General features: G+C 37.1%; 1 protein-coding gene, 4 non-coding genes and 1 pseudogene across 8 annotated transcripts in view; 1 reads left to right on the plus strand and 5 right to left on the minus strand.

The window, feature by feature from the left end:
- NOP58 (NOP58 ribonucleoprotein) overlaps window positions 1-27183 on the minus strand; it is a 33161-nt gene that overhangs the window by 4069 nt on the left and 1909 nt on the right. For 2 of the 4 annotated variants that reach the window (XM_045559709.1, XM_045559712.1), the window contains exons 2-12: window positions 24499-24575; window positions 22009-22061; window positions 17695-17816; window positions 12317-12453; window positions 10441-10505; window positions 8543-8677; window positions 7600-7745; window positions 6218-6344; window positions 3710-3873; window positions 2310-2444; window positions 1864-1925 (exon numbers count right to left, since the gene is read on the minus strand). In XM_045559709.1, coding sequence (XP_045415665.1) covers window positions 1864-1925; window positions 2310-2444; window positions 3710-3873; window positions 6218-6344; window positions 7600-7745; window positions 8543-8677; window positions 10441-10505; window positions 12317-12453; window positions 17695-17816; window positions 22009-22061; window positions 24499-24575 — 1223 coding nt within the window. Of the gene's footprint in view, window positions 1-1863; window positions 1926-2309; window positions 2445-3709; window positions 3874-6217; window positions 6345-7599; window positions 7746-8542; window positions 8678-10440; window positions 10506-12316; window positions 12454-17694; window positions 17817-21648; window positions 21865-22008; window positions 22062-24498; window positions 24576-27183 lie in introns of those variants that run through there. The other 2 variants (XM_045559710.1, XM_045559711.1) reach the window with 2 other exon arrangements.
- LOC123644268 lies at window positions 5975-6058 on the minus strand. Its single transcript, XR_006737083.1, has one exon. It is a non-coding gene; the product is annotated as a small nucleolar RNA SNORD11 (small nucleolar RNA).
- On the minus strand, window positions 7456-7542 carry LOC123644269. Its single transcript, XR_006737084.1, has one exon. It is a non-coding gene; the product is annotated as a small nucleolar RNA SNORD11B (small nucleolar RNA).
- LOC123643877 lies at window positions 14847-15117 on the plus strand (annotated as a pseudogene).
- LOC123644258 lies at window positions 21788-21874 on the minus strand. The gene has a single exon (XR_006737075.1). It is a non-coding gene; the product is annotated as a small nucleolar RNA SNORD70 (small nucleolar RNA).
- On the minus strand, window positions 22556-22643 carry LOC123644259. The gene has a single exon (XR_006737076.1). It is a non-coding gene; the product is annotated as a small nucleolar RNA SNORD70 (small nucleolar RNA).

A 27183-nucleotide genomic window follows, 5' to 3' on the forward strand; every position in this document is an offset into this window, starting at 1 on the left:
TTCTTATAATAATTGGTGCTTGAAATGCATGTGTTTAAGGTGATAAGTGTAATGGCACAGGAACATAATAAAAATTTGTTAAAACTAGCTAAAGAATGTTCTATTTCTTAAGTGGACTTCTAGATACATGACTGTGTCTTATACGTTAAAAACATTTATAATTTAAGAAACAAAGATCAACATTTGTCAATTAAAGACAATAAATTATAGACTTTAAAAACTCAAAACATATGGCCACTGGAGAACACTTGGAAAATTTGCAAAATATAAAAGAAAATATTAATGCTCATATGAATACATTTGGTGTCTTTCCAGAATATAGGAAAATAATTTTTCTGAATGTAAATATTTAAATATATATTTAGAATTGATATTACATATAGCTCTCCTCACCACTTCTAGCCGGAGATTTTACTATAAAAATTTGTAAAGGATTTCGAGAATCCTAAGAGCAAAATTGACTAGGTTATTGACTATGAGCATATTTAAGGATCTTTTTTTTTTTGTTTTTTGAGACAGAGTCTCACTTTGTTGCCCGGGCTAGAGTGAGTGTCGTGGCGTCAGCCTAGCTCACAGCAACCTCAAACTCCTGGGCTTAAGCGATCCTACTGCCTCAGCCTCCCGAGTAGCTGGGACTACAGGCATGCGCCACCATGCCCGGCTAATTTTTTCTATATATATTTTTAGTTGTCCAGATAATTTTTATTTCTATTTTTAGTAGAGACGGGGTCTCGCTCAGGCTGGTCTTGAACTCCTGACCTCGAGCGATCCACCTGCCTCAGCCTCCCAGAGGGCTAGGATTACAGGCAAGAGCCACCGCGCCCGGCCAAGGATCTTGACATATACTGTCAAACAGCTTCCCCAAAAAGCTGGACCACATTCTGTTCTCATCACCACAACCTTACTAGTATTGAGCTTTATTTCAAATAATAACCAAAACACCTCTCCACACACAAATCTTTGGTTATTTGACTGTTAAGTCTGAATGCTTTATCACATCTCAGCCACTTGTAGACTCGTCTTCTTTCTTTACATTTTTAAAAAGATAGGTTTCATCATGGATTAACTCTGAACAAACCTTTTTGATAAATGGCATGCTACAGAGGAACTTAAAAAAAAAATTACTATCAATACTTGGAAATGAGCCCGGGCGAGGTGGCTCATGCCTGTAATCCTAGCACTCTGGGAGGCTGAGGCGGGCGGACCGTTTGAGTTCAGGAGTTCAAGACCAGCCTGAGCAAGAGCGAGACCCCATCTCTACTACGAATAGAAAGAAATTAGTTGGACAACTAAAGTATACAGAAAAAATTAGCCGGGCATGGTAGCACATGCCTGTAGTCCCAGCTACTCGGGAGGCTGAGGCAGAAGGATTGCTTGAGCCCAGGAGTTTGAGGTGGCTGTGAGCTAGATGCCACGGCACTCTAGCCCAGGCAACAAAGTGAGACTCTGTGTCAAATAACTAAATAACTAAATAAATAAATAAATAAATTTGGAAATGAGAAGTTAAATACGTGCATATGATTAAAAACTAGAAATGAATATGGAAAACTAAATGGCAAGGAAAAAAATTAGGGGGCGTACAACATGGTGAATATAGTTAACAACAATGTGTTGTATCACTGAAAATTGATGACACAATTTTAAATGTCCTTACTACAAAAAAGGAAAAGTACATAAGATAATGAGTATGTTAATCACCTTGCACGTACATGATAAGAGATATACAATTTTAATTGTCAATAAGAAAATTTTTTAAAAACTAGGGGCACAGTGAGGTTAAGTTTACAATAAAACATTCCTGTCGATAATATAACATTTCAACAAACAGAAACCTTTCCTGCATCCTCCTCTAAATGTACTCACCTTTTGTGTTCATATTTTTCTGCTTTCGCTAATGCCTTTCCTGTTCCACTTATTTTTCTTATCTAAGATGAAAAAGGAAAATTACAAATAAAATTCAAAGTCATAATCTCTTTATAATACAGTCTATAGTGTAATGAATCTGTGGGCCAGCAAGCAGCAATTCTTGTTAATTTTCTTTATTATTTTGTTTTATTTTTAATTATTATGTTATACACTATTTTCTTTATGTATTTTGAATAGCATATCTTAATGGCAAACGTTCAATACACAATGTTTGGTAAATGTAAGAAACTGGTAAGAGGAGGCACAAAAAGAATTTATTAGACATACTAAAATGTATCAAAAAATAAAACTGTTTAGCAGGTTAAAATAATTTCATAAATCTACTCACAGTTATTAACTTTTGATAGGTAAGAATTCTGGAATAGGAAGAATTTGGTTCTTACCCCTCTATCTTCCAAAGTTCTCAACCTGGCTTCTAATTTGGCTCTGTTCTCAACTCCCATTGCAGAACTGGAATCTTCACCAAATGCATCGTAACGGATAGCCAGAACAGTTTTGGCTGCCAACATTCGAGAAATCTAATAGAAAATACGAAGTTGGAGGCAATCAAACTATATTCCAAGTTGAGATGTAAAATCCTCAATAATTTATTCATAAGAAAATTACAGTAAGTCATCACATTACCATTTATACCAGAATTTTTTAAAAATCAGGAATTATGAAAGCATTAAGTCACACTACTCAAATCCCCTATCATTGCAATCTGGGCCATAATACCTAATTGATTATTATATATCATCACCAACACTTTTGTCTAAAATTAGCTCAAACAATTTTCTAATATGTTCCTTAGTTTCTAGTCCCTGACATTAGTTCTATGCTTAGTTGTCATCCCAAATAAGTGTATGCTTTCCTCCATAACAATGTTAAATATTTGTGAGTCCTTTTTCAAGCTAATGAACCCTTCCTTCCTCCCTCCATCACTCTGCTCTTTTATCAAATTTCACTTTAATTCTGTTAAATTATGCATCCTACAAAAAGACTGAAAGGGGCCAGGCGTGGTGGCTCACGCCTGTAATCCTAGCACTCTGGGAGGCCAAGGCAGGAGGATCGCTCGAGGTCAGGAATTAGAGACCAGCCTGAACAAGAGCGAGACCTTGTCTCTACTAAAAATAGAAAGAAATTAGCTGGACAACAAAAAAAAAAAATTACACACGCACACATATATGAAATTAGCTTGGCATGGGGGCACATGCCTGTAGTCCCAGCTACTCAGGAGGCTAAGGCAGAAGGATCGCTTGAGCCCAGGAGTTTGAGGTTGCTATGAGCTGGACTGATGCCACAGCACTCTAGCCTGGGCAACAGAGTGAGACTCTGTCTCAAAAAAAACAAAAACAAAAACAAAAAACCAAAAGACTGAAAGGATTTCATTTATTTACCTAAGGCTCAGTTTTATTATCTGCAAAATAGAGATTCCTACACCTAGTATTAAAGGATTTAGTCAAGTTCTGTCAAAAAGCTTTACATGTCATATTCATAAATGTTGTTAAACTGGTTTTCCTGCCACAGCGAATACTTTTGTCATGCCACCCACACGTGCATCCCAGGGAAAAAAAACATGCACAGAAGAAAATGTTTAAGTGGACCAATAATGATTTCTTCTAACCTTTTCTTTCGGTGTATAAATATGTTTTTTAAGAAACTCACCATTTTTTATATAATGAGGAAGAGAATGGAAAGATTTGCTACACACTATAGAGTAGAAGAAATATGGGCTATATAGAAAAAAAAAAAAAGAAAATGAAATAGAAAAAGCTCAAACTTATAAAAAACTGTAACCCACCTTTCCTTTGTGTTTTGGACTTGTCTGGCCTACAAGTGAAGCATGATAAATGAGACCATACTTAGGGGTATCCCGTCTAGATTTGAGGGCTCTGAAGAGAGCCTTTTCTGCTCCAAGAATCTGAACTGTAGAAGCTGCATGCTTGGCCAAATTCAAAAGAGAACCTACAAAACAAAAAAATAGTTACAAAGAATGTACTTCAAATATTTCAAACTTTCATGTATTAATAAAACGAAAGACCTGTAGTATAACTATTATAGCCACCATAATTATTAAAAATCTCATATAATCCAGGGTTCAATATCCAGAATTCCCTAAAATTTGTTTCTTCATTTGTGACTTTCATTAGCATAAGCAGAGGTTTGTAATGAACGCCTAGGAAAAAGTGAAGGTTAAGCTTATTAGTTCAAGGTTACTTATTAGTTTTAGACAGTATTACAATTCTAAATTCCATTAGCACACCACTGGGGTGATATAAATGTCATATACACCAAACTAGCCCACAACGTCTGAGATTTTGGATATTAAATATTCTATTGTTTTAGAGTTTTAAAAACTTGCAAATAAACAAATATATTACGACATCTCAATAGCCTAATTATAGGATACAAATCAAACTTTATTTATCCCTGTTCTTTCAGATATGGATTAGGAAGAGATGTGCCTAGAAATATATAGTAGTCCCCCTTATCTGTGGTTTCACTTTCTACACTTTCAATTACTTATGGTCAACTGCAGAGTGAAAATATTAAATGCAAAATAACAGAAATAAACAATTCATAAGTTTTAAATCTCTTGTTGTCTTACTCAGGTTGCCTGAGACGTTTATCATCCCTTTGTCCAGTATATCTACATTGTATACGTTATCTGCCCACTAGTCATTTAGTAGCCCTCTCACTTATGTAGCATGGCAGTACTTGTGTTCAAGTAACTGTTATTTTACTTAATAATGGCATATTGTTGTACTTGTTCTATTTTATTAGTCACTGTTGTTAATCTCTTATTGTGCCTAATTTATAAATTAAACTTTATCATAGGTATATATTTATAGGAATAAACACAGCATATTAAGTGTAGGGTTCAGTATTATCTAAGGTTTCAGGAATCCATGGTGGGCGAGAGAGAGGGAGAGGGAGAGTGACTCTTGGAATGTATCCCCCATGGATTGAGGCGGGGGTGCTATTAAACTAATAAGTTACCAAGGTGCTGCTTAGTTGCATTTGCTGCATAGAATATACTGTATCAAAAAACACTCAACATTGATGCTATGAACTTAACCACTAGAGACATTTTTTAAAGTGCAACAAACATACTTTTGTTAATCCCTGCATCTCTTATGCTACAACTTTAGCTATACCATGAAACTGTGGGAACCACAATGAAATCATCTGATCTTGTAGGTGAGGGCACTTAAATGAAATTATTCGTCTGATTAATGGTGCAGCTAAAGGAATTATTCCATTTTAAACACATTCATGTAGATATTAAGATTTGTTGTGACTGATTATAACAATGTCTCCAGTAGTATAAAATGAGTTGGTACTTCATTTTTTAAATTTTTTTTATTGCATTCCCCCTTTTTGGTACTTCATTTTATTTGCAGGTATTTAATTATACAGAATTTTAATGGTAGCATATCATTCCTTATAATATCACCATACACATGTTTTTATTATAAATCAGTTATTCAAAATATTTTTGAAAGTCAAATATATTAAAACAGTATACTCAATAAAAACAGAGATAATCAAGAATATACAACACTTGTGATTTCTTAAAATTGCAGTCAAATCTGGGTTTGATGAGTTTTTAATATTATGAAAATGGGCCAGGCGTGGTGGCTCACGCCTATAATCCCAGCACTCTGGGAGGCCGAGGCAGGAGGATCGCTCAAGGTCAGGAGTTAGAGACCAGCCTGAGAAAGAGCGAGACCCTGTCTCTACTAAAAAAACCGGAAGAAATTATATGGACAACTAAAAATATATATAGAAAAAATTAGCCAGGCATGGTAGTGCATGCCTGTAGTCCCAACTACTCGGGAGGCTGAGGCAGAAGGATTGCTTGAGCCCAGGAGTTTGAGGTTGCTGTGAGCTAGGCTGACGCCATGGTACTCTAGCCAGGGCGACAGAGCGAGACTCTGTCTCCAAAAAAAATAAAAATACAAAAAAGAATAAATAAATAAATATGAAAATGTTAATTGGTTTTATCCTCCATTCATCTGATTATTCTACTAAACCATAACAAACTTCTAACAATGGGCCAGAAGTGTCTCAGAAGAGGTAGTGACTAAAGGTGCCTTCATTATCCAAAAGGAAATCAGGCAAACAAATAAAAATCATCATTGAACACTTGGCCCTTAGCCCTCACCTAAATACCACCTACTTGATATTTTAGTTACCTAAAGTTTCCTTACTTACTGTCAAGATTTAAACAAACAAACAAACAAAAAAACCTAGCCAGAAAACTCAACTTCAAACTCTTGTTTGCAAATTACATTAAAACCATCACCTGCATGAGCAATAAGCCGTGCTCCAACTAATTCCCCAACCATGACTGTAACATTGGGTGCAATGGCCATCATACGATTTTGTAGATATTCATAGAGCTGGGTTCTATATTCAGAAATTTCAATCACCTAGAAGTAAAGGAATAAAATGAGTAAGTCACAAATACCTTATGAGTACAAACAGTATAAAATTCATTATGTCTATAGCCATGAGCGGTTCTGGGAGGCTGAGGTGGGAGGATTGCTTGTGCTCAGGAGTTCGAGCCCACCCTGAGCAAGAGCGAGACCTCATCTCAACAAAAAGAAAAAGATAAATTGTGCATGCCTGTAGTCCCAGCTACTCCGGAAGCTGAGGAAGGAGAATCGCTTGAGCCTAGGAGTTTGAGGTTAGGAGTTTGAGGTTGCAGAGAGCTATGCTGACGCTACTGCACTCTAGCCTAGGAAGCAGAGCAAGATTCTTCCCCCCAATCAAAAAAAAAAAAAAAAAAAAAGTCTAAAGCATTGGAACCCTAAATTATCAAATAGTAGGCTAGAAGACCCTGGGTACATCAACTACTCGTAATATCAGTCTTCCATAAAATGGCAATTATGACCGGGCATGGTGGCTCACTCCTGTAACCCTAGCACACTGGGAGGCCGAGGCAGGTGGATCGTTTGAGCTCAAGAGTTCGAGACCAGCCTGAGCAAGAGTAAGACCTCATCTCTATTAAAAATAGAAAGAAATTATATGGACAACTAAAAAAATATATAGAAAAAATTAGCCAGGCATGGTGGCGCATGCCTGTAGTCCCAGCTACTCGGGAGGTTGAGGCAGGACAATTGCTTGAGCCCAGGAGTTTGAGGTTGCTGTGAGCGAGGCTGACGCCATGGCACACTAGTCTGGGCAACAGAGTGAGACTCTATCTCAAAAATAAAATAAAATAAAATGGCTATTATGAGGACTTTATTATATAACGTATATAAACTACTTAGTGCACTGTCTAAAAATGTTAGGCAATATTATTATATTTTAAAATATTTCAAGGAATAGACATTTATATCACCTGCTGTGATTTCATACAGCTACCTTCAAATTTCAGGGGGAAAAAACTACTACAAGCCATAGATATAAAACTCAGAATTAAATAACTCAACCCATACTTCTCTCTTGTTAATGGATTTTTGGTTATTATTCAGACCATGCTAACAATACAAATTATTTCATTTTAGTATATATTTCCCCCTTTAAATATAGAAATCATGATGGCATCAGAAGAGGTAGTGACTGAACACCTTCATATCTGTGTTATCAGGTGAACAATAAGTGTAAAAATCATCATTGCCATCAGAAAATTAGCATTATAGAGCTGGTAACACCATTAGATTCCGAATCAATATAATTTACCTGGGTGCAAAGATGTAGAATATTGCAAATATCCTCTTCTGAAACCTCAGTTCCCATAGATATTTCTGCAGCTGCTTTCACTTCTGCTTCAACTTCTTCTGGCAGCAATTCAGAAAGTTTGGCAGAGGCATAGTTCTTCCTATCGCCTATGGAATGTTTGCAGAGGATGAGGGAGAATCACTCTTCAACAAATTATTTAAAATCCACCAAATAGTCAAAAGAAAAAGTAGAGATAAGCCAATGAAAAGGATGCCTAAACAAAACAAAAAGTAAACAAGTTTGACCTAGTAATTTTCCTTATTTAAAGGTTTGATTTTAGAGATAAAATGTTTCCCCATCACCTCCCTCCAAAAAATAATCAAGGGTAAAAATAAGATGAAATATCCCACAAAAACTTATTTCAGAAAAGGAGGAAAAAATTAAAGACAGGAGTAACAGTACTGTCATAGACAATTTTTTATTGAAGCTGAGGTTGATAATTCTTAAGGTGGTTATATGGTAATATAATACGAGCCAAGTAATCCATGTTTATTAACAATCATGAGGTTCCTCTACTAATAGTATTATTATACTATTAGTATATAACACCCATAATGTAGATAGGAAAACTACTATTAGTATTATTAACGTTCTATTACACGACTCACCTAAGCCTATAGTTGTCCCTATTAATGGCGAAGTTACTGGTATTTACCATAAGAAGCCATTTTAAGAAAAACCAAATTAAAGAACTATGTTCTCTGTTGCACAGACCATCAATATCAAAGTTAAAATTCACTTTGTTCTTGAAATCTAACAGACATTAAATTGCTACACTTCCCAAGTACATAAAAATAGTAAAAAACCCTGGGAATGTTGTTTAAGAAAATACTGTAACTTGCATTTTAGGATACAACCAAATTAATTTGTTTTTCAATTCCTTAAAGGATGAAGAATTACTCACCAACTTTCTGTAAACACTTGCAATATGTCAAATTGTCTGAAATAATTTTTCCTAATTCAGGGAAATGCCAGCCATACCATTCTCGACACCGCATAATATAGTTGTTTAGTTCTTTGTCCAAGTCATCTAACAAGGCTACAGTAGATTAAAATGAAAACAGGAAAAAAGGGATTTACTGTGGTAAAACACACACAACATAAAATGTAACACTTCAACCATTTTCAAATGTACAAGTCAGTGGCATTAAGTACATTCACAATGTTGTGCAACCATTACCATTATCTATTTCCAGGACATTTTTACCATTTCAAACTAAAAACTCTGCACCCATTAAACAATAACTCTTTATTCTGACCTTCCCCCAACTTCTGGTAATATTATGACTATATACAGAAGTACTATGTGACTTTCTGTCTCTATGAATTTGCCTATTCTAGGTACCTTATATAAGTGGGATTGTGAGGGATTTGTCCTTTTGTGATTGGCTTATTTCACTCAACATGTTTTCAAGTTTTATCCATGTTGTAGGGCATATGAGAACTAAATTCCTTTTTAAGGACATGCATGACATTACATCGTGTGTACAGTTCGGGTATCTGTTATCCAAAATGGTTGGGAGCAGAAGTGTTTCAGAGTTTGAAATATTTACATACACACGACAACATTATCTTGGAGATGGAACCCAAAGTCCACATACAAAATTCAAAATTCATATATAAATTATGTACATAGCCTCAAGTTAATTTCATACAATATTTTAAATAATTTTGTGCACAAAACTAAGTTTTGACTATACACAAGGTCAAGTGTGAAATTTTCCACTTGTGACTTCATGTCAGCACTCAAAGAAGTTTCCGATTTTAGAGTGGTTTGGACTTTGGATGACAGATGCTCAACCTGTATATAGGACACTCTGTTTATCCATCTATCTGTTAATGGATATTTGGGTTGTTCCCACCATTTGACTATATTATACTATAAATATTGCTACTATGCACATGGGTGTACAAGGAACTGAGTCCCTGTATTGTTTTTTTAAGAAACAGGGTCTTGGCCAGGCAAGGTGGCTCACGCCTAATAATCCTAGCACTCTGGGAGACCAAGGCGGGTGGATGGTTTGAGCTCAGGAGTTCGAGAACAGCCTGAGCAAGAACGAGACCCCATCTCAAAAAAAAAAAGAGAAACAGGATCTTGCTCCATCACCCAGGCTTGAGTGCAATGTCACAATCCTAGCTCACCGCACCTTTGAAGTCCTGGGCTCAAGAGATCCTCCTGCCCCAGCCTCCCCAGTAGGTAGGAATCCAGGTGCCACCACATTCTGTTAATTTTTCAAATCATTTTGTAGAGACCAGATCTCATTACATTGCCCAGGCCGGTACCCCAAATTTCTGGCCTCAGCCTCCCAAAGTGATAGGATTACAGGTATAGGCCACTGCACCTGGGGAAGTCTCTGCTTTTAATTCTTTTGGGTATATATCTAGGAATGGAATTGCTGGTTGAAGGGATTTTAAAATTAGAAAATGCTGAGACTTCGTTGTTTTTAAAAATCATTTAATGTCATGGGTAGAACCACCTAGTATAAAACCAACTGAAAAAAGCAGACTACACAACTACATAGATTCCACTTGTGGTTTTTAACATTTCTGTGGAAAAACATGAATGAATCAATTTATATAACAGTAATAATGTGAGTCACATTATCTCTAACTAGCCAAATTATGGGTAGTTTTCCCCTTTTTTATTTTGCATTTTCTAACTTATCTACTTTACCTAACTAAAAGTTCTAGCTCATCTCCTTTCTCTTTCTCAACAGATAGAATCATAAAAGATCCAGTTGTACTAGTAGGAAAAAATCACAAACAGAGCAACAGACTAGGCTTTGCATGTACTATACTTACAAATTGCCTGAACAATCATTGTGTCCACTTTATCAGCACTAAATTTCAATCTATATCGAGACAGGCTGGGGAGAAGGAAGAAAATGAATTAGTAAAATAGCACCTAGAAGCATTTAAATTAACATCTTCAATTTTTTTTTTTGCCCAAATGCCCTTCCTTAGAGCTATACTGTTTATATGTTTTGTATGTAGGAAAATCAGTTAAATAGGAAGGCACTATACAAGACCAGCAAGTACACACTGAAAAAAAATACATCTTTCCTGCTACAACCTGTATTTCTGTAACAAGAATTAGTTTATGTATGAATGACAAATAGAGGATAATGCTGTGTAGTGCAAAAGTGATACTGGTTTATGTGACCTTTTTTGCAGCACATTAATGATTTATACCACCAGGTAAGACATTCACAGCACTCAACATCTGAAAACAGAAAGCTGTGGAGGAAGGATATCGTATATAAGGGTTTCTTTTCTTTTTTTTTTTTTTTGAGACAGAGTCTCGCTCTGTTGCCCGGGCTAGAGTGAGTGCTGTGGCATCAGCCTAGCTCACAGCAACCTCAAACTCCTGGGCTTAAGCGATCCTACTGCCTCAGCCTCCCCAGTAGCTGGGACTACAGGCATGCACCAGCATGCCCAGCTAATTTTTTTCTATATATATTTTTAGTTGGCCAGATAATTTGTTTCTATTTTTAGTAGAGACGGGGTCTCGCTCTTGCTCAGGCTGGTCTGGAACTCCTGACCTCGAGCGATCCACCCGCCTCGGCCTCCCAGAGTGCTAAGATTACAGGCGTGAGCCACCGCGCCCAGCCTTATAAGGGTTTCTTAATCTCAGTACTATTGACATGTTGGGCCTCATAATTCTTATTGTAGGGGAGTGCCTTGTGCATTATATGACCCCGACTTTTACCCATTAGATGTTAGTCAGAGACCATTCCCCATTCCCAGTTTATAACAACCAAAAATGTCTGTGGACATTGCTAATGTCCCCCTGGGGACACCTGATTGCCCTTGATAAAGAACCACTGCTATACACAATGCAGATTAATCACAATTTTGGATCTTGACTCAATTCTACTATTTGTTCTCGCTTAGAAATGCTTTTTTACAAAGTTCTTCCTGACCTTTGTGCTTTCTGCTCTTATGTCTGTAACTCAGCAGTTTCAACCCTTTCATTAATCTATGCTCACCTTTTAAAATTTATAGGTACAAACTTTTTTTACTACAGCCTTTAATATCAAGGTGTCTTTTAAATGGTGGTAATAATTTTATTAGGGCTATTAGTAAACAAACCTTAATGAGAGGGCTCTGATTACAAAGTTGCATAGATTGAGTTATCTGGCCATTATTCTCTATTTTTTTCATAAATCCTGTTTAGTTCAATTTCACAGAATATAAAGCTTTTCACCAACATATATAACATAGCAATAATGCCTATTTTAAGGGACATCTAGTTAAATGTGGTAGAGTTAATGTAATTCTTTTTGCCTTGTTCTAAAAACTTATTAAAAATCAGAGTAAAACAATCAACATACACAAACACAATGAAAGAGAAGACCACAGCAGGTGAGAAAATCTGGGGAGAAGGTAAGTGGATGGAGGAGTGGCATATGACCTAGCAAAGATAAAAGAAAAAGAAAACCCAAGAAATGTAAGATCCAAGACTAGAGAATTCCTTTGATGAGGTTTTACGAGTCCAGGCAATGGAGCCAGATTGCCTGGGTTCAAATCCTGACTTTACCATTTATCAGCTGTATTGACTTAGGGCATCAGTTTCCTTATCTGTAAAATGAAGATATTAGTACTATCTTCATAAGGTTGTTATGAGGATTAAATCAGTATTTTTATTTCTTAGATCATTTTCTATAGTAATTCTTACCTGTGGGCCAATCCTAGACACATAGCAGCCATTTCACGTGGCTCTACCCCAGGGATTAATCCATCCATTTGTGAACGGATTCCTCTCATAAGTTCATTAACAACAGGACTATGGATACAACTGAGATTCAGCTTTTCCTACAAGAATAAGAACATCTGTATTAAATAAATTAAAAAAAAACATTCCTGAGGTTCTTTCTTTTGTTTGTTTGTTTTTTTTTTTTTTTTTTTGGTTAAGACAGAGTCTTGCTCTGTCCCACCCTGGGTAGAGTGCAATGGTGTCATTGTAGCTCACTGCAACCTCCAGCTCCTGGGCTCCAGTGATCCTCCTGCCTCAGCCTCCTGAGTAGCTGAGACTACAGGTGTGTGTCACAGTGTCTGGCTAATTTTTCTTTCTTTTCTTTTTTTTTTTTAAAGTAGAAATAGGGTCTTACTCTTGCTCAGGCTGGTCTAAAACTCCTGAGCTCAAGCAATCCTCCTGCCTCAGCAAACTAGAGTGCTGGGCTTGAGCCACTGCACCCGGCCTCTGAGATTATTTCTTAAATGTAAAAATAGCACTGATTTAAATATACGCATTTCTCAGTTTCTAGAAAAGTACAGTTTCTAGTGCGCATAACACTTGAGTGCATTGTTGGTAAAAGTCAAAACTGACAAGCTTCCAGAAGGCAGCTTGGCTATATAAACCGAAAACTACAAAAGATGAATATTAATTTGACTATGTAGTTTTTCTTATTTCCTGTTTGTTGGTTTGAGGGGATCTTTTACCACCATATGTTAACTTCTTTTTTAAAACATAAAGTTATGGCTGGGTGTGGTGGCTCATGCTTATAGTCCTAGCACTTTGGAAGGCTGAGGTGGGAGGACCTCTTGAGGCCAGATGCTCAAGACCAGCTTGAGGCAAGACCGGCTTGAGGAACACAGCAAGACCTGTCTCTACAAAAAACAGAAAAATGAGCTGCATGTGGTGGCACGTGCCTGTAGTCCCAGAACTCAGAAGGTTGAGCCAGGAGGATTGCTATAGACGGGGAGTTTGAGGTTGCAATGAGCTAGGATATTGCCACTGTACTCTATCTCAGGCAACAGAAAGAGACTCTGTCTCAAAAAATAAAAAAAAAAAAAAATAAAAAAATAAAGGTAACATACACAAAAGATTTTTAATCTTGTAAGTACTATAGAGAAGGGTACTGATGTTGTAAGCCATAGGCCCTTTCCCTAAAAATAAATATTAACAGCCCTTAAATACTTCCAAATATATACATATGTTAATGTGTATACACAAACACACACAAATCTTTAAAAATATAGTTTAAATGTTTTATACCCCACAAAGAGAGTAATGATTTTCTTGCACACTTTCACTCTGCACTGGTGTTAACTTCTCCATACAGTTCTACTTAGTTCTAGTTCATCCGTAGAAATAATGACAGATACATGCAAAATTGTATATATTACATCTCTGAGTATACAAGTGATAGTATTAAAGTTTTTTAAATAGAGAAACTGAAAAGAAAAAATTACAGATATCCATAATCCCATTGTTAAGCAACATGCCCTTCTGTGTGCCTTTTACTGTATATGTATCATACCACATGTGTACAAACCCACTCAAGCAGTATTGTTTATCATACATTCTTCAGGCTTTTATTCTTGAGTACAATGTGTATAAGCAAAACTCAACTTAGAATTAGAATGATGCTTCAGTTCCTTGATATTGAAAATGTTTGCTCACTTTATAATATGCTAAATTTGTGGCTTTTAACAGAAAAATATGACGATTTGTGGTCACTTTAAAACATGCAAAGATTGGTATTGTAGAAAACCTAATCACTTGACAGTATTGGAAGTAATCTATTTAAATAAACTTCTTAAATTAACAATTCTAATTTCCCAACCCCCCCTTAAAAATCTCTTTAGCACATACCTGCCATTTCAAATGATTCTTTCCTACCAGAAGAGACCAATGACATAACATAATCCTCGCTTCATGAATCAGAGGTATGTTTATGATCAAAATAATTAACCTATTACTGTAATATCTATCTACTGTAACTAATGAGGAGCAAACCCATCATAACTGGCTCTTGAACTGTTCTGTTTTCCATATTTCGGAGGCTACTTTTCCAGTCTATCCACTTTTTTTTTTTTTTTGAGACAGAGTGTCAAGTATTTTCCAGCCTCAGCCTCCTGAGTAGCTGGGACTACAGCCTGATGCCATCATGCCCGGCTAATTTTTAGTAGAGACGGAGTCTCGCTCTTGCTCAGGCTGCTCTCGAACTCCTGACCTCGAGCGATCCTCCCGCCTCTGCCTCCCAGAGTGCTAGGATTACAGGTGTGAGCCACCACCAGTCTATCTACTTTCATTTATGTTTCATCTCTGGCAACTACGCCCCCTATTAAGGTTTTCTAATAAACACATTTTAAAATGTGTTTAGGAAGAAGAAGAGGCAAGAACAACCCCCAGACCGACCAAAACCCACACGCCACTATATCCCCCAGCCCAGTGCCTAAGTCCCACCACCATCACCATCACCATGCCCAAGAGAAAGGCTGAAGTAGACATTAAAGGAGATAAAGTCAACACAAAGGATGAACCACAGAGAAGATCTGCAAGGTTGTCTGCTAAACCTGCTCCTCCCAAAGCCAAAGCCCAAGCTTAAAAAGGACCCTGCAAAAGGAGATAAGATACCCAAAGGGAAAAGGGGGAAAGCTGAAGCTGGGAAGGAGGGGAATAACCCTGTAGAAAACAGAGATGCCAAAACAGACCAGGCATAGAAAGCTGAAGGCACTGGAGATGCCAAGTGAAGTGTGAGCATTTTAAATAACTGTGTGCTTCTGGTGACTATACAGTTTAAAATACTATTTTTTTATCGAGTTTTATAAAAATGCAGAATTTTGTTTTACTTTTTTAAAGCTGTGTTGGTAGCACACAGAACACTTCATTGTTTTTTGAGGAAGGGGCATGCCACTAACAGAATGTCTACAAAGCTAGACCAATGTCGGGAAAACACCTTTCCCTTCTAGTTTTGAAAGACTTTCTCTTGGCTCTCAGGAAGGGGGATTCCCTGACATTAACACATAGCCACCTTGGCACAAATATCTTGTGGTATAGAAAAACATAATTTGTTTTTATGTCCTATTCTTTCTTTCTGCCTTCAGCATAGTTTTAACTCCCTTAAACTCAGACACCCCCAGGAACCTGACCCCGAATAATTGGTTACCAGTAGTGTCAAGTAATCTGGACTTTCCAGTGATGCCACTGAGATGGCATCCCCCAAAAGAACAGCAGTTCAGTTTCTAAATTGTGGATCTTCTGATAAATTCTGACATTTTCATTTCATTTCCTGAAAAGTCAAGGTAAGCCTGTAAAAAGTTGTTTTAAAAAAGTGAAATGTCAACCCTCACTCTAACCTTTCCCTGTTTAGAGCATCAAATGAAGACTTCCTTGGGTTTTATAGCAGTTTTCTGATTTTGGTAGTCCATTGAAGACGGGAGTTTGCAAGTTGTTACATACTGTTAACAACCACCCATGTTCTGCCTGAAATACCATCAATGTTTGTGAAAAGTATCTGTAATAAAGCTGGATGCAGTTTGGCTTCGGAAAAACAAATGTGTTTAAAAAAATGTGTGAAGGACCCCATTTTTGTTGAAAGAAAAAAATGAGGCCGGGCGCGGTGGCTCACGCCTGTAGTAATCCCAGCACTCTGGGAGGCCGAGGTGGGTGGATTGCTCGAGGTCAGGAGTTCGAGACCAGCCTCAGCAAGAGCGAGACTCCCGTCTCTACTAAAAAACAGAAAGAAATTATCTGGCCAGCTAAAATATATATACAGAAAAAAAATTAGCCGGGCATGGTGGCGCATGCCTGTAGTCCCAGCTACTGGGGAGGCTGAGGCAGTAGGATCGCTTAAGCCCAGGAGTTTGAGGTTGCTGTGAGCTAGGCAGACGCCACGGCACTCACTCTAGCCCGGGCAACACAGCAAGACTCTGTCTCAAAAAAAAAAAAAAAAAAAAAAGTTGGGCAACAATAAAAATAAATAGAATTTGATTAAATAAAAAGCTTTTGCACAGCTAAGGAAATAATCAACAGAGGAAACAGACAACCTACAGAATGGAAGAAAATATTTGCAAGCTATACATCCAAAGGGCTAATAATTTACAAAGAATTCAAGCAAATCAGCAAGAAAAATAAAACCCTATTAAAAAGTGAGCAAAGGCCGGGTGTGGTGGCTCACGCCTATAATCCTAGCACTCTGGGAAGCCAAGGCGGGTGGATTGTTTGAGCTCAGGAGTTCGAGACTAGCCTGAGTAACAACGAGACCCTGTCTCTACTAAAAATAGAAATAAATTAGCTGAACAACTAAAAATATATAGAAAAAAAAAAATTAGCTGGGCATAGTGGTGCATGCCTATAGTCCCAGCTACTCGGGAGGCTAAGGCAGAAGGGTCGCTTGAGCCCAGGAGTTTGAGGTTGCTGCGAGCTGGACTGACGCCACGGCATGCCAGCCGGGTCAACAGAGTGAGACTCTGTCTCAAAAAAAAAAACAAAACAAAACACAAGAGCAAAAAACATGAACAGAAGCTTCCCAAAGAGGACAAATGGCCAATAAACATATGAAAAATGTTGAATGTCACTATTCATAAGGGAAATGCAAATTAAAAACACAATAAGATATCACCTTACCCCAGTCAGAATGGCATTTATCAAAAAATTCCAAAAACAATAGATGCTGGCATGAATGTAGAGAGAAAGGAATGCTTATATGCTTTAAAAAATGTGGCTAAACAAAAATATGGCAGGATATACAGAAGGTGTTAATATATGGGTAGCAGAGCCAAAGCTAATTTTTATCATTTTTTGTTTGTATTTTCTATAATGAATAGGCATTACTCATGTTTGGTTCTGCTGATCCTAACGGAAATCAATTATTACATAGCCTAGAGAAGAAAGATCAAGTATACGAGCTTGTGACAACTTGGCTGCGTGTGGTGGCTCACGCCTATAATCCTCGCACTTTGGGAGGCTGAGGTGGGAAGATCACTTGAGGCCAGCAGTTCAAGACCAGCCTGAGCAAGAGCAAGACCCTGACCTCTATTAAAGAAACAGAAAATTAGCCAGGTGTGGTAGTATACGCCTGGTAATCTCAGCTACTCAGGAGGCTGAGGCAGGAGGATTGCTTGAGCCCAGGAGTTTGGGGTTGCAGTGAGCTGTAAGGATGCCACTACACTCTAGCCCAGGCAATAAAGTGAGTCTGTCTCAAAAAAATAAAAAAATAAAAATAAAAAAATAAAAAACTACTGACTACTTGTAACAAAGACTAGGCTTTGTAGTCAGTGTGCTCAGATCTGACTAGCAAGCACACACACACAAAATTATGACTTTACCTTTATGACCCCTCCTAGTTTAGCATCAGCTACAGCCAAAGGTTCATGGGCCTCTTTTACTATTTTCTTCAGAACTTTCTTCAGCTGTTTATTGATTTTGCCCTCCATCAGAGCTGTGAATGCTTTTCAGGAAAAAGAAAAACAGAAGAGTTAACTCTTAGATTTTTAACTGTCAGAATATGCCTCAATTTAAGAAAATAAACCAAAACACTTCCTTTCAAAAGGCCCAAATTTAACATTACTTCTAAAATGTGGCCGGTCGCGGTGGCTCACGCCTGTAATCCTAGCACTCTGGGAGGCCGAGGCGGGCGGATCGTTTGAGCTCAGGAGTTCGAGACCAGCCTGAGCAAGAGCGAGACCCCGTCTCTACTAAAAATAGAAAGAAATTATCTGGCCAACTAAAAATATATATACATAAAAATTAGCCAGGCATGGTGGCGCATGTCTGTAGTCCCAGCTACTCGGGAGGCTGAGGCAGTAGGATCGCTTAAGCCCAGGAGTTTGAGGTTGCTGTGAGCTAGGCTGACGCCACGGCACTCACTCTAGCCTGGGCAACAAAGTGAGACTCTGTCTCAAAAATAAATAAATAAATAAATAAATAAAATGAAACGATAAATGTACAAATGTTTCAAAAAGTACACATTTCACAATCACACTTTATCTTCCCACTCTCAGTTCTGCTCCAAAACTAGGGTATAACCCAGGCCACAAGGATCTTTTCATGAACTCAGAGAGAGACTATCATGAAATCTTAGAAACAATCTATTCAGGGAAGACAAATAGATTAATTCTCCTTTGTCATTTCAGACAGACTGAGGTTGTGAACAGATTGTGAAATACCCTAAAATTATGTTAAAACTGGTTTTAAAAAAAGTGTGCAATCATTTTCAAGGCTATTTCACAACACAAGCATGTTTAAGTGGTGGTCTTATCTTTGCTAATCTCCAATACAGATGTTTCATTAGGCCTCTGCTTGTAAACTTCCAACAATGGAAAACTTACTACTGAAGGCAACTTAATCTATTTTGAGATTGCTTTCGTTTCTGGCAAGTTCTAACTCTGCTGCTTTGTAACTCTCACCCTTTCTTAGACTTATGCTTCCATCTTCTGGACCCACATAAACTAAAATCTCTTCTGATATTTTCTGAGGTAACAGTATGCTTGGCAGGAAGGAAGGTCTGTCACAATTTCCAAGGCAGTTTGTGCTTAATCAACCAGGTACGTGTTCTTCCCTCCTGATCCTCTCTCTATCCGTAAGAATTACATGTGTTACATGAGAAGATCATAAAGGCGAGGACAAAAGGCATCTGGCCACCACACAGCTCTGGACACTAATCTTATCCATTTTGTACAACAATGAATTCTTTATTATCTAACTTTCTAATAACTGTCTTGCTTTTATTCTTTCCTTGTAAATTTTAAAATCCTCTTTAATAATTTAAGAAATTTATTCAGCTTCCTGCTTCTAGTTGTCAATTTTCCACATGATCTACTTTTAATTTAACCGAGTATTCTCCCTTATTTAAAATTTATTTCTTAAAACTAAAAATGTCTACTCTAGGTGATTCAAACATTTACAAATACTTCTCTTTATCAAAAGTTTGTTAATTAGATTGTGAAAGACCCATAATATGTATTTGTAAAGGATGGTATATAGGGATGATTATAGGGATAAGGGGAGGCTGAGTCTTTCCTCTATCTCCTCTACCAGCCATTTTCAGGATTCCCTAATAGTCCTCCAACATTACCCCAATGTAGGCTGACCCCAGATTTCCCAGTGATGATTTCTAAGACTTTCAAGTTGAAAATATGATCAAGAATAAAAATATGCAAATGGCATATATCAACATTTGGGACAAAAACAGTCTAGGACATCATACCCCATCAGACTCATTCTAAGTCAGTGGAGTTTAAAACGTATGCTGTGACATCTATAGCTACTCAGTTCTTTCACGTCAAAACTGCCTTCTAACAGGCAGTGAGAAATTAATTCCCAGGAAAGGACTCTACTCTCTTAATAAGGAAATGTTCATTGAACTTCCTGGTAAAAATAGGAAAAGGCACTGTAGAGGTTTCTATGACTAGATTCCTGACAGAACTTGCTACTTTCATTCATTTACTCAAAAAAATTATTATACATCTTCTATTGCCACGTTCTGTCCTAGAATCTAAGGATGTGACAGTGAAGAACACAGTCTTGACCCTCATGCAGCCCAGACTGGGGAGGTTTGACTTTAAATTCTCACCTAGTATGGCATTTTCCTCATCTATCTTACATTACTGTAAAGAATACAAAAAAGCTTGGTAGGGGAATTCAGAAATACTGCTCAAGTCTCATGTTTTAGCATCTATAACATATAGATAATAGTATCTATCATATAGGATTGCTCCAAGGATTAAACAATTGTAAAATAAGCATACATCTGACAATCATGTATTAGCTATTAATAGTAAAAATTTGCTTTTTCTTTGAGTAAAGGTTGAGCTTGTCCATTTAATAGTTTAATAAGAATTGGTCAGAAATATAGATTCATAGAAGCTTGTTTAAAAAAAAAAAGAAATATTCCAAGCAGATTACAGATTATACACAAAAAGAAATTCAAAAAGAAACACAGATTATACACTAAATAAATAACATAGTCATTTATTATCAAGGGGAAAGAAAACTCCAGAAGAACAGAAGAGGCTACCTGGGATCAGGACTACAGCACTTTACAACGCCAGGAGGAGCTGTTCATATTACAGTCTATGTGAACAATGCCCCCTAGAGTTGGGGTATAGCTAACATAATCTTGTTTGGAATTTTAATTCTACCCATACTTAAAGCTGTGATGAATAGAACTATCTCTTAAAAAATTCCATACATTAAAGGAGTTTAAGACAGCCTGGGCAACATAGTAAGACCCTGTCTCTAAAAAAATTAGCCAGGTGTTGTGGTGCTCGCCTGTAGTTCCTGCTACTCAGGACAATGAGGTAGGAGGACCACTTGAACCCATGAGTTGGAGGCTGCAGTGAGCTATGATCACGTCACTGTACCTCAGCCTGGGCAACACAGTGAGACCCTATCTCTTTATAAAAACAAAAACCACCCACTCCAGGTTAACATTACTACAGTTGTGTTTTATGGCTCTACAAGGCTCCAATTACTGCTGGGTTAGTGAAGCAGCCCCCAAACCATTATTTATTTAAAAATAAATGGGGCAGGCACAGTGGCTCACACCTATAATCCTGGCACTCTGGGAGGCTGAGGCAGGAGGATTGCTTGAGCTCAGGAGTTCAAGACTAGCCTGGGCAAGAGTGAGACCCTGTCTCTATTAAAAATATTAGCCAGGCGTGGTGGTATGCTCTTGTAGTTTCAGCTACTGGGGAGGCTGAGGCAGGAGGATCCTTTGATCCCAGGAGTTTGAGGCTGCAGTGAGCTAGGTTGATGCCACTGCACTCTTCCTGAGGTGACAGAGCAAGACTCTGTCTCAAAGATAAATAAAGTAATGGACCACACTGTTGGCTCTTTCTTCAGGTGACTCCTCTGCCAAGGTTAGGGTGGCCCGTTACATTCCAGCATATTTAGTTGTATTCCCAATTTTCACAGAATCTTACCTTTCTCCTGTGGCTGATTAACAAAATTATTTAGCCATTCTTCCTTATGGTCCTTCATTTTCAAATTATATCACCAAGCAGTCAGCTAATTTGTGATATGGAATTTAAGCCAATGAAAAACTGATACCCTTTAGATAAATAAAACTCTTATGCCTTTCTACAGTTTCTGTACTAAAAAATAAAACCTCCATTAGTTTCCCTACAAGTTTTAATACTGATATGCTTTTCTGAAATTAAAATGTATACCCCAAGAGAACTTTAGTATTATCATTTATTAGCTTTTCAACTGTGAGTTCTGGCTATTCTCAACTTTACCCTTGGATTAAAATCAAAGAGCTGTGTACCTGACCACATTACCTTGGTCCCTTTGTAGAACAGCTTTTACTGAACTGTGCTTCAGCATTATACTGTTGGTTTCCACAGGGAGATCAATTTAATCACTTCTCCTCACCTCTCATCACATGGGGGAAACCAGCCCTATGGTGAAAAAAGCTAACTCAATGTTGTCTCAGTGGTAGTGACGAATTTGAGTCAGATCACTTAAATTCAGTTCCAATGAGAATGCATCATTGACAACATTGAAAAAGGTTAACTCAGGCAACTGAAGCGAACAACCTTTTAATAAGGAAAACAAATTGCCAAGATTTAAAATTAAAAAAGAAAAAGAAAAAAAAAAAAAAAAAAAAAAGCAAGTTTCCTTCTAGTATTTGACTTTACCTGCTAATGCTTCTGCTGTATCCTGAAATTTCTCAAAATGTTTAAGCTTTACTCTAGAATTTAAAAAAAGAAAGAAACATGTTATAGGGGCACATGGTTCTGCAAAAGCCACATAGCTGTGAAAGAAGTGTTGGACTGTTTTCCAAAGTACACACCAATAAAAGAACTTACCTGTCACTGGGCATCAGGGTGCAAAGTTAGATATTCTTCATAAAACGACTAATTTTTTTCTAAACATTGGGCTAGTAATGCTTGGAGGATTTGAAGGAACTTAGACCGATAGTAAAGATATTGAAGCTTCAACATAACCTCTGCTGCTTAAAGCTGGACAGAGATGACTTACACTACACAGCATGGAATTGACCCAATAAGTACTAGAGTCCCTTTTAGGTCAAAAATCTCATGACATTCGTTTGTCTACCCAGTACAAATGCCATTAAAAAATAGCTTATTGTCAGACCTGATTCCTCTTACCATTATTTTACCCCCTTTGACCACGCTTATGTGCAGGGTAACATTTTATATAAAGAAACACACATATAGTTCAGTCATTGTTGTCTCAGTGGTAGTGACGAATACTGGAGTTAGATCACAAGATTCAATTCCAACAAGAATACATCATTGACAACAATGAATCAGATTAATCCAGCAAAGAATATAAGCTTTTAAAAAGGAAAACTAGTCTTCTATTTGCCTAGAACAGTGTCATCTTAAGCAAGGTTTTCTTACCTGTTAAGGGAACATGCTGGTGCTCCCTTAAATGCACACTTAAAAATACAAAGATTTAAGAAAAAAGTAAATAATTTCATCTTATTCTGCACTAACTTTACTCCATTTTCACTCTTCTAAAATGGTCTTTGTTCATATCTCTCTATACCTATATAAATGCACATATAGATATACAAAGACACGCAAAAATGGGAACACATTAAATTACCTTGACGCTTGGTTTTCTCAGTGTATCATGGGCCTTTCCATAGGCCACCAAGAGATCTATAGATACACAATTTATTCAATAATTCCACTACTGATAGACACTTAAGCTCTCTGAATTATCAAATACCCTATGTCATTCATAATCATAAATAGATCCCTCCAAATCCAAAAGTTGTCAGAAGGATCAAGTCAGGTCCTTCCCAGGGCCACATTCACCAAATGGGCTATATTTCACAAGGTGATTCACAGATGGTAAAACAGCCATCTTGACTCTACCTTGACGAAAGGCCAGCTCTCTCTCCCAGCACTCATACCTTAAGTTAGACATCAAAGTTATATTCTATCTACATTTTCATCAAGAGATCTCGAGGAACTCAGCTATACTTTTCTAGGATTTACTAGTTATTTTATTATACCTTAGGGAGCTAAGAAGTATAAGTCACAGAGAATAAATAAATTGTGACTTAAGAAACATTTGACTGTTATTAACTCAGAGAAACAAAAAATTAAATCATCCAGCATTTCATGCTTTAGACAATTATTACTTTTAACAGAATTTTATACAGCAGTCCCCCTTTATCTGTGGTTTCATTTTCCACAGTTTCAGTTACCCTTGGTTAGAAAAGGCCCCAAAAATGTTAAATGAAAATTTTCACAAATAAATGACTTTAAATTGTGTGCCATTTTGAGTAGTGTAATAAAATCTCACGTGCCCGGGATGTAAATCATCCCCTTGTCCACTGTATCCATGCTGTATACACTCCCTGTCTATTAGTCACCTAGTAGCTGTCTCTGTTTACCAGATCAACTGTTGAGGTATCACTGTGCTTATTTTCAATAACCCTTATTTTACTTAATAATGGCTGCAAAGTGCAAGAGTAGTGATGGTGGCAATTCACATAAACCAAAGAGAAGCTATAAAGTGCTTCCTTTAAGTGAAAAAGAGACAGGTCTCGACTTAATAAGGAAAGAAAAAACCTCACATGCTGAAGTTGAAGTTGCGAAGTTGTAAGAATGAATCATCTGTGAAATTGTGAAAGAAAAAGAAATTCCTGCTAGTTTTTCTGTTGCACCTCAAACTGCAAGTTACAGCTACAGTGATGATTAAGTGCTTACTTTAGATGGAAAAAGCATTAAATTTGTGGGTGGAAGACATGAACTGAAATGTGTTCTGACCAACAGCAATCAGGTTCAGTACTATTCGAGGTTTTAGGCATCCACTGGGAGGTCTTGGAACATAATCTCCTCAGATGGGGTGGGGGAAACTACCATACTTAATTCACAACCAATTTGTACTCTCAAATATCCTATAAAATAGCAATTTGGGGGTGCTGTCCAATCTAATCTGCAACTAATACAAATTAGTTGAGATGGTCTATGTTCTAATCCCAAATAAAACATCTGTAATAATTAAGTTCATACCAAAATTATTCCTGAAACAGATTTCAAGACAGAAAACTATGAACATAACATTATATGAATGGGGGGAAAATGGAAAAAAGAAAACAAACCTTAAATGTTAACTGCTAAATTCTTAGTTTCAAGATTACTTACATTTTATTTGCTTTCTCTGGAGTTTCAAATTCTTTCCACAAACTATCAACCTCTTGAAGTTTCTTCTCATTTAGAACCTGTAATAAAATGCTTAAATAGTTTTCTTTAAATGGTACAGGTTAGGCATATATAGGTATATTCTTCAAGTACAACTATACATGTAAAATGAGGGTGGTGGAAGCTATTTTTCTCACTGAAATATTTTTGGTCAAATTAGTAGTCTGAGTTGCCCATTTAACATCTGAATGAAATTCAGATCTAGTCATGGCCTCTGTTGAGAATCTTCCTTATTTATTTATTTATTATTATTACTATTTTTAGTAACTGGGTCTTGCTATGTTGGCCAGGCTGAAGTACAGTGTCTAGTCCCAGGTATAATCATAGTGCACTGCAGCCTCCCTCAGCTAAGTGAGGGACTACAGGTCCTGGGCAGGCCATACTATAAATCTTTCTTTTAAAGAAGCTATTGACCCCTGTACAATGCATAACATACTTATAAACCATCAAAAGACTTTATTTGCCCACTTTTAATAGATTACATCCTGTTATTTATTGCTATTGTCACCCTAACATTAAAGTATTATGGATTTCTCTAAAACTAAAATATCATCAATTTGAAGACACATCCTGAGGTAAGAAATTTTAAAATGGGAAAAAAAAAAGAGGCACTTTAATCATCAAAAGTTATTTACATTTAGAGGTACATACTCTTGAAGACTTTTTTTTTTGAGACAGAGTCTCACTCTGTTGCCCGGGCTAGAGTGAGTGCCGTGGCGTCAGCCTAGCTCACAGCAACCTCAAACTCCTGGGCTCAAGCAATCCTACTGCCTCAGCCTCCCGGGTAACTGGGACTACAGGCATGCGCCACCATGCCCGGCTAATTTTTTCTATATATATTTTTAGCTGTCCATATAATTTCTTTCTATTTTTAGTAGAGACGGGGTCTCGCTCTTGCTCAGGCTGGTCTCGAACTCCTGAGCTCAAACAATCCGCCCGCCTCAGCCTCCAGAGTGCTAGGATTACAGGCGTGAGCCACCGCGCCCGGCCTACTCTTGAAGACTTTGAATGTCTATGCATCATGTTGCTCATGCATACTTTTAGGACTCACATCATACACTTATCATAGACATAATTCTAGGCTTTAACAACCTCAAATTGCATTGTATGAATATACCATCATCTTTGTCCTTACTGATAAAGTTGCTTCCAAATTTTCCTTTTTAATGCTTCAGAAAACATACCTATGTATACATGTTGTATTTCTGTAGGACAAATTACTGGAATTGGAGTTAATTGATCATATAAGATATGCATATTTTATATTGACAGATTTCACCGAATTACTTGTAAGAGATTCTATCAATTTCACTTAAACCAAGAATGAATAAAAAGCCTTATTTCTGTACACCCTTGCCAATACTCTTTATCAATTGCCCAAGTACAGGATAGAATCAGTCCTAAAAAGTACCCACCTCACATTTAACAACCCTAAAATTGGAATGTCTTACAAGTGATGGCAGGCCACTTTTTGGGGGATTTTTTTGTTTGTTTGTTTTGAGACAGAATTTCACTCTGTTGGCGGGGCTAGAGTGCCATGGTGTCAGCCTAGCTCACAGCAACCTCAAACACCTGGGCTCAAGCAATCCTCCTGCCCCAGCCTCCCCAGTGAGCAGCTGGGATTACAGGCTCCTGCCACAATGGCCTGCTAATTTTTCTATTTTTAGTAGAGACAAGATCTAGTTCTTGCTCAGGCTGGTCTCAAACTCCTGACCTCAAGTGATCCTCCTGCCTTGGCCTCAGTGCTCAGGTTATATATGAACATTTGGTATCTACATCAAAAATTTTTTCCTCCAAACCTTGAGAAAACAAAGTAACACAAAATGCTGTGCTACCCAGCTACACTGTCCAATGTTACTATTAAAATTTAAATAAGCTAAAATCAAAAATTCATTTCCTCAGTCCTACCAGTCACATCTGAAGTGTGAAGTATGTGGTCAGTGGCTACCATACATATTAAACAACACAGCTAAAGGAGGTCCGGGATGAGCAATACTAACAGTTGTCTTTAATTGTACATGCTGTGTGCTATGGAACACAAAGGACACTGGTTGAGTTTTTATAATATTCTAGAAGTAACTATAATAGTTCCTTCACATATTGTCTTTGCATTCGTATATATAACCTTGTTAACAAACAATAAATTTTTGGAAGTGTTCATTTTTGAATCACTCAAAATATGGATGTTCACGAATATATGGGGTTGTATATAAAATGTATTCCTCACTGTAAACTGAGGTTTAAAAAAACCTTAAAAAAAAACTTCTCAAAACATTCCCAACAAAGCATGAATTTTAGGCAACCAATATAATTTTATACCCCACCATTTTGAAAGATTATGGGAAAGGAAGCTAATAACCCTGTACTTAAGTATGTCCACCTTTTGAGGAGATATCATTCACCATGATATCCCATATTACATACAATATAATATTAATTTTATATAATATACCATAATATTCACCCTTTTAAAGTGTACAATTCACTTTCTAGTAGTATACTTTCACAAAATTGTGCAACCATCACCACTAATTCCAGAACTTCTGCATTTCTGTTATTCAGAAATGATCAAATAGCTATCATTAATTCCAAATAATTATAAAGGAACCAATATGTCAAAATATTCAA

This window comes from Lemur catta, chromosome 8 (assembly GCF_020740605.2).
Source record: "Lemur catta isolate mLemCat1 chromosome 8, mLemCat1.pri, whole genome shotgun sequence".
In the NCBI taxonomy this organism is placed as follows: Eukaryota; Metazoa; Chordata; class Mammalia; order Primates; family Lemuridae; genus Lemur; species Lemur catta.